At 42.7% G+C, this 15,431-nt stretch overlaps 1 protein-coding gene across 1 annotated transcript in view; it reads right to left on the bottom strand.

Moving 5' to 3' along the window:
• AUTS2 (activator of transcription and developmental regulator AUTS2) overlaps positions 1 to 15,431 on the bottom strand; it is a 1,261,165-nt gene that overhangs the window by 23,326 nt on the left and 1,222,408 nt on the right. Inside the window, 5 exon segments of the mRNA XM_021006938.2 lie at positions 2,215 to 2,244; positions 3,849 to 3,920; positions 7,417 to 7,512; positions 12,976 to 13,020; positions 15,048 to 15,268. Coding sequence (XP_020862597.1) covers positions 2,215 to 2,244; positions 3,849 to 3,920; positions 7,417 to 7,512; positions 12,976 to 13,020; positions 15,048 to 15,268 — 464 coding nt within the window.

Genomic DNA, 15,431 nt, shown 5'->3' with positions numbered 1-15,431 from the left:
GGAGAGACCATACTTACTGTCTTTCTTTGTACGTCCAGAGCTTAGCACAGTGTCCGGCACACAGCAGGTGCCTAATAAATGCTCGTTGACTGACTACCCTGTCTTTTGTGCACATTTTATGTGATCCATGGAAGATTCCCTTTCTTTCCTCTGATCACCCCGCTCTCATTGTCTGGAAAGCACCCCTTTGAGTATTAACATCTATCTTTCCCTCCTGTTTCTCGGAATCTAGCTCACGTGCTAATAGGCTATTCAGTAAACGTACTTATCATTTCACATGTGAATGCTCTGCTTCCCCAGCTAGATGACAGGGCACTTGAGGCCAGGGACACACTCCATTAGTGAATCCCCTTTAACATATCCCATATACAGCACGGGCCATGTGAAATGCTGCCAACATGTGGGAGTCTGGTTCCATCTTTTCTAAGGAACAAAGCTTCTGGTTTCAATGGGGGGGTGGGTGGGTGGGCAGTATTGTTGGAATTGGGTCCTGAAATCCAGGCCCTCTTCATATTTTTAGTTTCTTATTCTTAATTGAAGTCCCCAGTATCTCCCCACAAAGAGAACAAACTGATATTGACATCACGACCCCTGGGAAAGACTGAATATTCTCCTCTCCTCCTCCATCGCCCCAATCAATTTGTCCATCTTATCACATGCAACAAGAATGGGCTGGGAAGAGAAGGAAGCACACCTCATGTGAAAGTTTGCACACCCATGGGTTCGGCTGGCCAGGGGCTATGGAAGCTTGAGTAAGTCAAGAACCTGGGTCCTATTTTTTTTCTCTTTATAAATTGAGGGGACTAGACTGTATGATTATCCCCTAAGGTGCCTTCTAACTAAAAAAGTTTGAGGAATTCCTTCGGATAATCAAGTTTGACAATATAAACATATTTAATATTCCCATATTAAACCTGTGCCCCTCAATGTTTCTACAGAACTGAGCATCCTAGGAATATGGCATCACAGGTCTCGAGCTGGAGGAGACCTCAGTGACCATCTAGTTCTACTCCTTCATTGTACAGAGCAAGAAAATGGTGCCCAAGGAGAAGAGACACAGGTCTAAAGCAACAATTCAATGAATTCTGGTCACCAGTGGTGATAACAAAGCAACATACTTAAAAGCAATATTAGGCAGGGACAACTTTGCCTGGTTCAAATGAAGGGCTGAGTAAATATTTGTTGATTAATTGGAGTCAGCAACTAAAACCAGGCTTTGCATACAGATCAATTTCCATTTTCCTATATCAAAGTTAAATTAAATCTTCAGCCAACAGTTTTGTTTTAAAGCTGTTTTCCCCTGTCACAGGCAGCATGGTGCACTGGACAGAGGGGTGGCTTTGGAGCCAAGAAGATCTGGGCTCAAATCCTACTTTCTCTAGCACATTCTGGCTGTGTGATCCTGGGTAAGTCTCATCACTTCTAAAGGAACTCCAAGAATCTAAGTAGTGGAGAAAGTAGAGGGAGCTTTATCACTGGAAGTTCCCTTTATCAATGGAATCACTATCCCAACCTTTTCACCTGGGCTACCAGCAAACAGCTAAATAAATTCCATGAATTCTTCCCCCTTCTGTTCTTTTCCTAGACTCTCGTCCAGGGGGCTAACAAGAGCATGACTATGCCTGGAAGAACATTGCAGAAGGAACTCGGGAACATAAAAGAAAAATGGAAATCTTTGAAAGAGATCAGTCCTAGGAAAATCAAGAGGAGACTGAGGACAGTGGTACCCTCCCCCCAAGGAAGGTTAGGCTAAAAGCCAGAGAATGTTAGAACTGGTCCCTAAGTGAGTGATGGCCCTGGTACCGCCATCTTGTTTTCACAGGTGATAAAAGGGGCTTTGTACCAGTCCAACTCTCTTTGCTTTATAGATGGCAAAAGAGACTTTATGGCCCTGGGGAAGAAGGAATTCTTGTCCTTTGGGGCTTACCACTGGGCACCTCCACAGAGAAGTAGGTAGGTAGTAGGTAGGCACAAGTCCACTCACTCCATAAGATTTTGCCTGGTGCTAATCCTAACTTACATTTTTTAAAGAAACAGTACTTACAACAACAGCAAAGAAGATGCTGGGGTATTTTAAAATTATACAAACAGAGGAATCTATCCCTCTCAGCCAGCTGCATTGACAGACCACTTTCTTTATAATGGATTTGTGTTTCTTAACCCACTGGGATCAGAATGGAAGCAGAGGAAAAGCATTTCTAGAAGATGCCTTACCCTTAACATTGGCCTGAACGGATCTGTCAACTGTGAAGAGAAAATGACAATTTGGTTACATGCCTGTCACTCAAACAATTGCTCTAATTAACAAATTTGTATTGCTTCATTAGGAGAGGAAATTAAAATGTTAGAATTTTACTTTTAAATGAAGCCCTTTTGGAGAATAATTAGCCCATTTTCACAGTATCAGGAGAACTAAGTGCCTGGCTTCCCCCTGCCCCCCCCACCTCATGAGCCATGAGCCCTGGTATACAAACACAAGCTAGCTATGAAGCAAGTCTCGTCAAACCACAACTTGCCCCCGAATGGGATTACTCGCTTCAAAATCAACAGGAGTTTGCCTCATTTAGGGCAAAGGGCTTCTTCCACAGGATATAAAACCCCTTTGCAAACCACACCAAAGGCTTCCTGGGCTCAAAGGAGACACAGGGTCTCAGCGGGGGAATCAGGTACCTCAGTCTACCTAGCACAATGGGGGGGGCAGACAAGAGAGGCAGGCAGTGGGATGGGGCTGCTGCCAAGAGAACTCTTCAAGACCATCACTAAGGAGCCAACATTCAGAACTACAAGGGAACTCTGAGGCTACTGAGCCCAAGCTCCTCACTGGAATACCTGGCTAAATTCAACCTGGCTGTACAACACTGGAAAATCTGAAGACACAAACTAAAACACAATAGATAATAGAGATACTAACAAATTTGAGTCATTTCTGACCCCAACCTCTGGTCCTCAGTCACTAACTTCCTTTTGTCTGTTAGACAGAAAAACGTCATTCAGGGGGAAAAGGACAACATTTTAAAAAAGTAATCATTTGTGTACATACAACAATCACATTAACACAAAAGCCCTCCAAGTAGCCAAGAAATTACAAATACATCCATCATATTGTTACATATTTTCCCCTGGGGAAGGGGTGAGGGGAACAGTCCTTTTTTCTATCTTCGAATTAGATTATTAGATTATTATCTATCTTAGAATTAGATTAGATTAGATTTTCTATCAGCCTCGTAGAAAGGCCTTTAGATTTCTGGGGAAAGCTGGATATATCGCAATGTTCAGTGAGGCCAGTGGTTATTAAAAACACACAAACAAAGAAAGAACAAAAAAACTGTCATATTTAGGGTTATAGCTTTAGAGCTGAAAGACCAACCCCAAATGAAAAAACTGGGGTCCACAAGTGAAGGGACTCACTTCTGCTCACCCAGATAGTAACAGCTGGGTGAAACTTGAACCCAAATTTGAAACCTGACCTCCAAATTTGCTTCCAAACCCACCATTCTTTCTAACAGTTGATACTGATTCTCCGTTTATGGCATCTTATGAGGATTTCTTTTGAAAGGCAGGAAACAGAAGAGGATGACAAAAAATAGGCAAGAGATTAGAGCAAAGTCACCCAAGGAGTTGCTAAGGAGGAAGGAATCTAACCAGATGAGAAGTCCTATTTCCTAGGTTCAGACCTCTCAAAGGAAGCCCCTTTTCTCTCAGGAGAAACAATTTCTCATTGTACTTCCTACCTGCAGTAAAAGTGACCCAGGTGGCTATTACTGTAACAGACATTTTCTTTCAGGGACCAAAATGGATGATAAAAAGGACATTTTTCTTTGAGCACATGCAGGTGTCTTTGAACCTACCCTTGGGTCTTTTTGTAGGAGGGTGTGAGGGACCGTCCCGGGTCGAGCAGCAACATCAATAGGGTTGGACGTCTACAAATATCACAAAAGCAGTGAATTAGACAAGATAATAGGAGGCACCACATTCTCTTCGCTTTGTAACCGATGGCTTTCTATGCAGAATAAAATAGATGATTTCCTTTATCTTAGTTTGTCTTAGTTGGCAGTATACTTTTTTAATTCATTTTAAGGTGTGCTTATATAATTACCTATTAAGTTAGTTTTTTATTAATTAATCTTTGAGAAGCCTTCCACGTTTGCTTTATTTCACGGAAATTCACCAGAGACTGCCTTCTTGGAGGCTAGCATGAAACCAAATTTGTTAGCAGAATGATGTGACCCAATTTAATGAAATGTGAATCACAGAACCCTAGGATCACAGAGTTAGAGAGGCAAGATAGACCTTAGGTCCAATCTCGCCATTTTACAGATGACGAAATTAAGAGAGGTGAAATACATGCCCAAGGTCACGTAAGTATTAAGTGTCCGAAGCAGGATTTGAATCTAGGACTCTTCAGTCATTTGACACCAAAGTGAAGAGCTGACAATTTTCATAAGCTAAAGCAGAAATTGTTTTTTCTTAGCTAATTTCTAGACAGTATTCTTTTCCTTAATGTACGGGCTTCTTTCTTTCTTTTTTTGCTTCATCACCAAAACAAGTCCAAGAAATGCTTAAATGAGCATCAGAACAATTTACGATATCAGGTGTCTCCCATCAGAGAACCTCAGAGTGTTTTAGAGACATTTAGAGAGCTAACGTTCTGAATTTTAACTGGCATACAACAGTCAGGATTCACACACACACACACGGGAATCACTCATTAGCAATGGTGGAAATGAGACAAGAAAACTGGGTTTGGGGACCTCCCAGCTCGATCATTAAATAGTATATAAATGATTTAAAAGTAATTCGACTTCCTGAGTAAATCATTTCCATTCCCGCCATTGCTCGTAAGTAGCTCTTAATAATCCCTGTCATCTCTGTATTGCCCTTCTGAAGAGCACACACTCTCCACCTCACCCCACCCCCACACACAGCAGGATTTCCTTTGTAACAGTGCCACGGATGGGGAGGGCAGTGGGAGGAGGGAAGAACTGAAGGAATAAGTAATATTATGCCTATGAATAAAATGATCAGGATATAATAATAACAGCATTTATAAAATACTTAAAGGTTGGTAAAGTATTTTTCAAAAGTTCTCTTCCTTGATACTTATGACAACCCTGTAGGGTTGGTGCAATTATTATCATGTCGTCATCCCTTCATCCCCAATTACTATCATCAAACTGAGGCTGAAAGAGGTTAATGACTTGCCCAGGGTCTCTCAGCTCATATCTATGGCTGGATTCAGATTCAGGTCTTTTTGACTCCAAGTCTAACGTTTTTAAGAATTAGGATGTCTGGATCTAACGCTAGGTATGTCTTTCAAACAGAATGTTCTGTGTCTTTGTCTCCATACAAAGAAATGAACTGGTCTGGAAAAAGGAGCCCTTAAGTCTGGGCACTGAACCTTCCTACAAGGGAGGGAGAGAGAGGGGGAGTGCTGGAGAGGGAGGAGGGGATTAAAAAAAATAAAAGAAATCAGCTGCAGCGCAACTAACAATTAAGCTAGAGTTGTTAACAGCCTGATTAGCATACATATGAAGAACTCCACTAATGAACTGCAATCTACATATTCAATCAGGAAGAAGGCCTAGAAGGACCTATTTCAACACCAGGAGAGACACTTCCTTGCACAGATGTAGTTTTCAGTGCGATTGGATAATTGTAAGTGAGGGAAAAGAGGAGAAAGGACTAATTTATTAAATGACCTAGTACTCGGTTTTAGGGACATCCATGTGAGGGTTAGGCTGCTCCCGAGAGGGGTGCCTGAAGGGTTGGGGAAGCCGGAGGGGGCGGTGTCAAAGAGAGGGCTTTGGAGATGAGATACGTGACATGGTCAGTTAGGTGAACCACAACGACCTAATCAACCCGGCCGGCAAAACTCTGATCTTGGAAAAGTACTCTTCTTCTGGGAAAAATGTTACTTTGCAAACAGAGTGCATCTCAATAGCCGTCCCTTTCATTTCTTTGCATGCTTCAAAATTTTAGGACAATATTCTTTTTTAGAAATCTCATGGGTTCTGGATCTAGAGCTGAAAGGGATGTCGGTGGTCACTAGATTAGATTTACTGATGAGGAAACAGTGGAACAGAGAGGGTGACTGGCCCAAGGTCACCCAGGTAGTAAATGACTGACATGCATTAAAATACTGCAAAAAAGTTATGGAATATGGTGATAGCCTCCGAGAGAATCTGTAACCAAACTGACTGGCAGCCTGGAAGAGACAGGCCCCTGGACCTGGACCTGGGTATGAATCCTGTCTCAGACCCTTTCTGTACGGTCCTGGGCAAGTCATTTCATCTTTGTCTGCCTCAGTTTTCTCATCTGTAAAAGGGGGTTAGACTTGATGACCTCTCAGGTTTCTTCCAAGCTCTGATTTTATGATCCCAGGATCCATGAGATTCCCCATCTATCATGGAATAAGGGGAGGAAGACGAAAGTACAAAGACAAGAAAAACCCAAACAAAATTCACTCTTTCATAATCTGATAATGAGTGAATGGCAGGGTCAACTTTCCATTTACAACGGCTGGCTACTAGGGTGAGAGGGTGACTTTATTTTCTACTCTTTCATAGAAACAACCATTTGAAGGGAAGGAATGACGTTCAAGGAAAAGCTACATTGGCCCTCCACACTCATTCTTCCACCTAGAGTCAGCTCCTGAATGGAGATACTCAGGGACAGGGCAGCAAAGACTCGCTTACTGCCAAGGTGTCAGAGAGCAGCTGGCACATTTCCATGCTTGGAAATGCAGCAGAAACAAAGGGGGCAGATGAAGCGCAGGGCAAAATGGGTCTGGGCTGGGGCATCTTCTCTATTTAGCAGGACAAGGGCTACCCAGTAAAAGAAAATTCCACCAATAGTCATTTGCAAGGACCATTCCTCCTCTCTCCAAATTAACTTATATCTACCTTGTATGTCTCCTACATAGGCCTCCGTGTGAATAATTTGTCCCCTCTATTAGAATGTAAACTTCTCAAGGGCAGGCAGAGATTAGCACGCTTAATAAGGGCAAGGATTATTTCATAGCAGGGATATTTGTTCATTAATTAATTGATAGAATTTAAGGTCCTTGAGGGCAAGATCTGCTTTTTTTTTTTAAATTCCAAGTACCTGGCACATGGTAGAAACTTAATAAATGCTGTTGATGTTTGGATTGACCGGTATCTTTCAGACGGACTTTCATAAGAAGTGAAGCCGCCATGATATTTATGGAAGGTATATTTCAGACACTATTGCATCCTGCCCCAAAAGAAATCGGGCAGTCATGAAATGTTACAGGTTAAGGTTTTTGCTGGCTAGATATGAACACAATCTTTGTATCTGAGCCCCAAGGGCCCTAGCTTTCAGAAGGGTCAAATACCAGCCTGTTTCCAGACCTTAATACTGACCCGTTGTGTGCACACTCATAAATTGGTTTCTTACCTTAGGCTGAAATGCTCCTTGCAGGGACCCAAAGGGACCAGTAGGTGGGATCATTGGGGGGATGCCCGAGACAGCAGGAGGATATGAATGAAACAACTACAGGCCAAAGACAAAGGGAAAAAAAAGAGAAAGATTTGAACAGGTTTGCCAAAGCCAGCGGATATCCTTGAACCCTCTTCCCACACAGAGAATGACTTAGACATTAGCAAAGCAAACTTAGTGAACTCTGTTCAGTGCCATTAGTCAAAGGAACCCTTGGAACGAGCACACAGATGTGCCGTGAATGTTCAACTTTAACAAGTGAAAAGTAGTTCAGAATTAATCAGCTAAGAAATGATGTCCCGGATGAGACCATCATTACGAAGGGAGCTTTTCTAATTATTAATTGTTAAATTGGATAGAAGTCCTAAATGGTTAGAGATGTTAATGCATATCAAAAGGGGTGGGGGGTGGGGGGTGGGGTGGGAGAGGGTTCTGAGCCAAATAAGATGCCCAGAAATTACAAGTTAATTAAAAAAAAAAAAGCAAGAAAGAAGCAAGTCTTTATGAGTTCCAGGATTTTATACCATTAAAACTCAATTAGTACTTTAGATTTTTTAATAGTTTCTCTAGGAAATGAGAAAATATTCACAATTCTTGCTTCATTAGCTTATTCTGGTGGACTGTCTGACACTGAGGACAATTTAATTTCCCAAGATGATGATAAATATTTCTGGAAGAAACACATTTACTATAGTTTTTTTGTTTTTTGTTTTTTAATGAAGTCTACCCATTCTCCAACAAGACAGAAGCCAGTAGGAGAAGTGAGGTAAGCCTCTACAAATTATGGGCCTGAAATAAACCTGATTTTTAAACGCTGCTTTTGTTTTAAAAGCATTTCAGACATCAACTACACATCTGGGTCAGCATGCAAAGGTTGTCTTTGCTGGGTTTAGGGACTGGAGGCCCACTGAAAGGCCATCTAGTCAAAGCCCTTCCTTTTATAGAAGAAGAAACGGTAAGTGATTTGCCCAAAATCACAAGAGCTGAGCCACAAAGCCAAGACTGGAACCCAGGTCTGGGGTCTCCGAGCACCACCTTCTCTCCATGAAACCTTTCCATGATCCCCCTTGCCTCTAGTACCCTCCCTAACTAGAACTAGTTTCTTTTTAACTGTTTGGGGGGGGGAGAGGGAGAGAGGAAGAAAGAGAGAGAGAGAGAGAGAGAGAGAGAGAGAGAGAGAGAGAGAGAGAGAGAGAGAGAGAGTGTGTTGCATTCCCACTTAGAATGTAAGCTCTGTGAGGGCAGGTTTTCTTTGCTTCTCCTTTTGTATCCCTAGAACTTAAAAAAAAAGGTGCCTGGTACACAGTAGATGCTTAATAAATGCTTGTTTCTTGGATGACTGATTTCCACTATACCAAGATGCTTTCACACCACATTGGATCAGTTCTACTAATCGTCCAAGGGTACGAAAGAAATGTTATTGGTCTAACTGTCCAAGGATAAGAGGAAAAAAGACCATTTATGTAGTCCTGAGGCAAATTTCTTTAATGAATGGCTAACTCAGATGGCACCCAAAAGGGCAAATGCAGTACCCAAGGGGCCCAGAGGAAGGACACAATGGAGAGTCAGGAGAACTGGGACCTAATCCCAGCTGCCACCGATTAGCTGGGAGGTTTTGGCCAAGTCACTTAACTTCCTCTATTTGGCATCTACAAAGCTCTCCATAACCTGGCTACTTCCTGCCTTTGTCATTTTCTTAGATCTTTTCCCCTCTAAGCGCCGTGGGATCCGATTATGTTGGCCTGCTTGAAGCTTCCCCAATAAGACACTCCATCTTCCTAGCCCCCATTCCTCCGCTTTGTCACAGCTCACTAATCTCAACAGGTACCATTAAAAATGACATTTAATTTTTAATTAAATGATATTTATTTTTTTAAAAAGTTAATTTAAAATTTTAATTAAATTTAAAAATGATTTTTTTTTCCCTGAATTTCCAGAGCAAAAAAATGTGAAAGAAACTCAGTTTCCTTGGCTTCCTTCAAACCCATCTTCTACATTCAGTCTTCTCTGGTCCCTCCAGCTGCAAATTTCAGATGAATTTCACCTACTCTGTATATATCTTCTATGTACCTAGTTATTTATACATTGTTTCCCCCCCACTTGACTGGAAGCTCCCTGAGGGCAGGTGCCATCTTTTTGTCTTTCCATCTCCACAGAAAGCGTTTTTTAAAAGCCTGCTGGCTCACTCAGACTCAGTCAACTCAATCACAAAGCAAGGATAACTAACCTAAGGGATAACTTAACAAATCAGATGCAAAATTGATGACATTGTCCTTGGAAGAGTTCTATAAACTAGTCAGTCTAATACCAATGTGAGGGATGACAATGATGATTTACTTCAGAAGGAAAGCGCTTCGAGGCAAATATTTTGGGAGAATTTAATGCTTTAGTTGCAGCTACTTGGTCAAAGGCCCAGTTAGACTTGACTCTCTCCTCCCTCCTGCCTTGTGTTATATAACCTGTAAAAAATACATGATAATGGAGGCCTTATATTAATAATTCATTTCCATATGTTGACTGCTTCCAGGCAATTATCGAAAGATGTCAGCTTTCCATTATTTTTCCCCTACTTTCAGGGCCCTTTCCTTCTCCTTTCCTTTTTCTTATTTCATTCTGTCTTGCTCTCTTCAATGAAGCAGCAAACTTTGCATCCTAATTGATATGGAAGTAAATCCACTTAAACAGTGATTGGGAACCAAGTGCCCTCATTTAAAACAACTTTTAAGTCGAAAATGGTGTTTTAGAAGCTCGAGTGTATTGCATCTAATTCCCCTCCTAATGCCCTAATCCCCCAAAGCAGGAAGGAAATTGAAGCACTGTGTTGAGTTAGCCCATAAAGAGTTTATAATATGAAATAACTTTCCCACTGTACATTGTAAGAAGCAAGACAATTAAATGCATGTCACCCTAAAACAGGAGCATTTCTTCTTAAATGGCTGCATTTATAGACCTTATTTATTTTTAAAAAGATGTTTTCAACAAGTTTTTCATCTACACTATTCTGTTACGGCTCCCCCCAGAATACAGCTAATTATCCTGCCTTATTCCAGGCACCCCTCTACACTCCCCACCCCTCTGCTTCCAAAGTTCTACCAATAAAGTTCCTTCTCTATGGACACCTAAAAGATGTCAGACAAGCAAATCGCCAAGGAGCATCATTTTTGTTTTCATTAGCTTCAAGGACAGGAATCCAGAATCCCATAAGAAATGAAGGGGTGGGGGGGTATAGGGGCTCCCTCCCTGCTTCTAAGTCCCCTATCACCAGCTATCATTGTGGTTATAGACTTGGGGTTGGAAGGGGCCTTAGAGGTATGGAATCCAAACTCCTCATTTTACAGACGAGGAAACTGAGGCCAAAGAGACATGAAGCAACGTCAAATCGTAAATACAGAGGTGGAAGGAGATCAGTGAACTGAACCCCCTCATTTTGCAAGTGAGGTCCAGAAGCTGTGACTTGCCCAAGGTCACAGTTAGAAAATACTGGAGGTGGGATATGAATCCAGGTCTTCTTAATTACACAGAGAATGTCCCATCCACTCTATCATATCACCCTCAATGCCATTACACTAGCATCCCTCCCTAACTACCTCATTTACATTTATTTTCTTTACATTATACACACACACACACACACACACACACACACACACACACACACAGAGGAACATATGCACGTGTTTCATCTCCTACTTGTGAACAGAAGGATTGTTTCTTCCCTTCTACCCCTCAAACAGGGCCTGGAACATTATTACCCTCACTCTAATAACAGGCCCTTAATAAATGTTTATTGATGACCATTTTTTCTCCACGGGTTCTCTTATTATCCAGGCCACGGGGATGGCAGATTTGCAGCTGGGAGGGCCTTAGAAGTTATTCGGTCAAATACCTTTATTCATTTTAAGGACCAGGAAACAGAAGAAGGTTAACTTTGTGGTCCTCTCTTATTAAGGTATGCTTTTTATCTTATCATCATAAAACACTGAAGGTCAAGCTCAATCTGGGGGTCTTGACCACTAAATTTTAAAAAGGATTTTCTAAAGGCAGCTGGTGGTCCAGTGGAAAGAGTGCTAAGACTGGAGTTCTAATCTAGCCTCAGACACTTACTAGCCACATGACTCCCCCATCTTGGGCAAATAATTTAACCTGTTTGCCTCAATTTCCTCATCTATAAGAGAGAGATAATAATAGAACATAACTAGCCGTGTGACCCCGCCCCCCTTGCCTTGGGCAAGTCACTTAACCTGTTTGTCTCATTTATCTCATCTGTAAAATAGGGATTATAATAGTATCTATACCCCAGAGTTGTTGTGAGGATAAAGATATTTATAAAGTGCTTAGCAAAGCCTAGTGTTATAAAAATGCTAGATATTATTATTAGTTCTAATTCTTGAGAGACTGACCTAAGGTCATTTCCAAATGTCCGTGTTTACCATTTTTTTTAAAGATTTATTTCCTCTACCTCCCACATCTCATCTACTGTCAGCCTAGATAAGCATCCCTGAATTAATTAATACACTTGGCTACCCTACTTAGTAACTGACGCATCTATTAATACAGTAAGAGATACTAAGAGCAAAAATAAAAATATTTAAAAACAGTAAACCATACACACAGAGCATGGAGCTGTTGGGATGGGGGTGAGGGAAGTCCCATTTCAAAGCAAAAGAAAGGCTAAAGAGACAAGCAACTTGAACACTTTTCAGATAAGATGATGCAGTATCCATCCCCTAATCAAAACATCACGATCTGCTGCTCACGTTCCTCATCCCCAACTCAGCCCTGGCCTTCGGAGGTCAGCCACGGTGTAACTCAGGCAGCTGTCAACTCCGGTCTCAGACCATATGCCCGAACCCAGAACAAATTCCACTTTCTCTCCGGTGTCATTCACTCATAAAGGCCCCTTTGTTTCAGCCAACAATAACATTCTTTGTATTTCCCTTCTCTAAACAATGCCCTGACATCCAATTACAACTAACCACTTCCTATGGTGGCTGCATGCAAGAGTCTTCCGCATTCAGCCAAAAAGAGATGAGAAATGACTTCCGGAAAAGAGTTATTAAACCTTGGATACACCGGAGGACTTTGTATTCAGCAGAAATGGTTCCTATCTAACACCTGAAGGGCCTGGGGTAAACACAATTCCCGATTTCCTGTAAATCCAATTTGGTGATTTCTGATCTTTCTGAAATCATGATTCATCAAAGATCTGCCCCACTTTTCACAGGGTGGACAAAAGCTTGCCCCTTCCAGGCTGACCTTTGGAGTCAGCCTGGCCCTGCTCGAAAGCAGCAGCCCCTCCCATGATCTTTGATTCAGAGCTGATACTGCATCCTCTCCCCCCAAACAAAGCACCAGAAAAAAAAAAGCAACCCAAGAGCAGGAACAGCTGTGAATGCATTCCTGCAAAGGACTGGTCGGAGAGCATGCACTCTTGACCACGTGGGGACAGGATGGCTTCCGTCCTAACAAGGGGAACACGTATGGACATTCAACATGGACACGGGAAGGTGAACTCACACTGTGGCGGTAGAATGGGTCAACTTTTGTAGGATATTTGTCAAACTGTAAAGGGATCAAAGCAAAAACGAGTTATTTTGTGTTTCAACATTGGTGTCCACAGCTTCTTCACCTATCTGGTCACTGGTCTAGATGCCTATCTTCTCTATTAATCATTAAAGCAACCATTGATCAATCATTAAATAAGAAACAATTCAGTCATCCACCTGACATTGAACCTTTCTGATAACTCGAGTTGTCTACCCCCATGAGACTGGGAACTCCTTGACAGTAGAGACAGTTTTTTTTTTCCCTTTATATCTCCAGAAATTAGTATAGTGACCGGCACAGAGTAGGTGTGTAAACAAGGGCGTGCTGGTAAATGTTTAACAACCAGCTCTCAAAATAAAAAAAAGTCTCTGCTTGTGACACCTTTTACAATTTAATGTGCATTATCATTTCCTCCATTGCTTTCTTAAGGGTAGGCGATAAACAAAACAATAAATGAAGCCCTAATTCACAGAGTTTGATGATTTCCAAGGTGAAAGTATTTATGCTGAACATTTAACAACCGGCTTTGATGAGTGGCACGAGCTGGCTCCAGTATACCCCTGCACTTAATAAATGCTTGTTGACTTGACTGGCGTCAGTGTCAGGCAAGTCACTTAACAGTGTTTGCCTTGGTTTTCTCATCCCATTTGACAGCTGAGGAGGTACAGGCAGAGGCAGGTTTGAATCCGTCTAGTGATTTCCTGCCCCCTGGACCCATCTATTTAGAGTAAGAACAGATCAGATCTCTACACCACAGAGAATGGAGGGTTTTGGTTTTTGTTTCTGTTTTTTTGAGACATCAGAGGGAATTCTGCTTGGTGGCCCCACCCTTCTGGCATTCTCCTCCATTGAAGAGCTAGGGATTCCATTGCTCCTGGCCCAAGTTATGCTAAAACCCAGCAATTCTGGCAAGGCTTTGTGCTCTCTCCTGAGCAGCCACCCACAAGGATTCATTCTGTCATTCCCTCTAAACGGTATTATCATCTCGGAACTGCCACTAAGTCCCAACGATGTGGAAGATTGCTGAAAATGGCTTCCCAGTCGCAGAAGCCCCTGAAAGGACACCTGATGAGAATTTCATTCTACCTAGAGGAGGACGGACAGGATTGTTAAAGTAAATAAACCTGATTAACCCGACAGTGTTTTCTCATAACGTGGCAAGGTGGGAATTTTCTTCTTCCCATTTCTAAGACCTGCGAAGAAACACCTGTGAAACTTGATCTTTTTCTTTCTTTCTTTCTTTTTAAAATCTAATTCAATTTTGCAAAGAAAAGAAAGAAAAAAGGCTTGGATAAACCACAAAAGAGTAAATTTGTTTGAAACCCCTTTGTCGCTGAATTTAGGGATATCCCTGCCCCACTGATTGTCTGTGACATTCCTCACTGTAATTACACAGTAAAAAAGAAAAGGAAAGCAAATATGTTCATTCCAGTATAAGCAGATACAGGTGGGTTTCTCACTGGCTGGATTTAAAGATGTGCAGTGTGTAGCTCTGGGCTTTTCATCCCATTCCCTGATGTCAACGTGAGCAAAGACCACGCCAGCCTTGGCCACTTGCAGAAGATGAGATGGCTTGCTTTGTGCAAGCCCTTGACATAGAACTGAAGGCTCTCTTCCTTACTGTGAAGCAATCCTTGCCTTCTCTTGCTCTGGCTGGTGTGAATACTTAATTAGCTCCCCTCCAGTCTTACCCACTTTCTTTACTCTAATACCCGTCCTCAGAGTAAGAAGGGGAATGAGGTAAACAGGTAGGTCCTGATGGGAACCAGGAGCTGGCCTGATGGGACTCCTTCTTCCTCATCCCTCCTTTGAAGAAATGCAACCGTAGCTACTCTTAGGCAGTGTAAGTATAAAGGTGGGCTCCCTCATAGCTGGGGACACTACTCCTAAGCTTCCCAAATGGATCCCCCATAATCGCACTCCTACCCATTCAGAACCACCACCACCCCCCCCCCCCCCCCGGCCCCAGGACAAAGTGGAGAGTAGAACAGAGAACAGAGTTGCGCTCTACTTATCCTCACATTTCTGCCTGGGGTACGCACCATGGGCGGTGCTGGCGTCGGCATGATGGCCGTGGGTGGGATGGCGTGTGGGAAGGGCGTGAAGGTGTGCTGGTGCGTGTGTTGGTGCGTGTGTTGGTGCTGGTGTTGGTGTTGGTGAAACTCGGTCCTCAGGTAGGGCGGAGGGCCAAGGGACGCCCCGCGGTCAGCACTCTGTGAGGCCAAAAAGCGCGTGTTCAATTCCTGACGTAGGAGGTCTTGCTCTGGAAAAGAGGATAAGGGAGAGATTGAGGGAGGCCTTGTTCCCGGACCTTGGGACGGCAACCTCTCTAAAGGCAGAGGCCGTGTCTGTACGCCCAGTGCCTACCGGAGTCGGAGCTTAACAAGGTCTGCTGACTGGTCAGTCGAGCGACTGATGGAGCCAAT

The sequence above is a fragment of the Phascolarctos cinereus genome, unplaced genomic scaffold, assembly GCF_003287225.1.
Source record: "Phascolarctos cinereus isolate Bilbo 61053 unplaced genomic scaffold, phaCin_HiC Scaffold_5;HRSCAF=322, whole genome shotgun sequence".
NCBI lineage: Eukaryota > Metazoa > Chordata > Mammalia > Diprotodontia > Phascolarctidae > Phascolarctos > Phascolarctos cinereus.
Note: the sequence above shows the minus strand (reverse complement) of the source record. Positions and strands in the feature narration are given on the sequence as shown.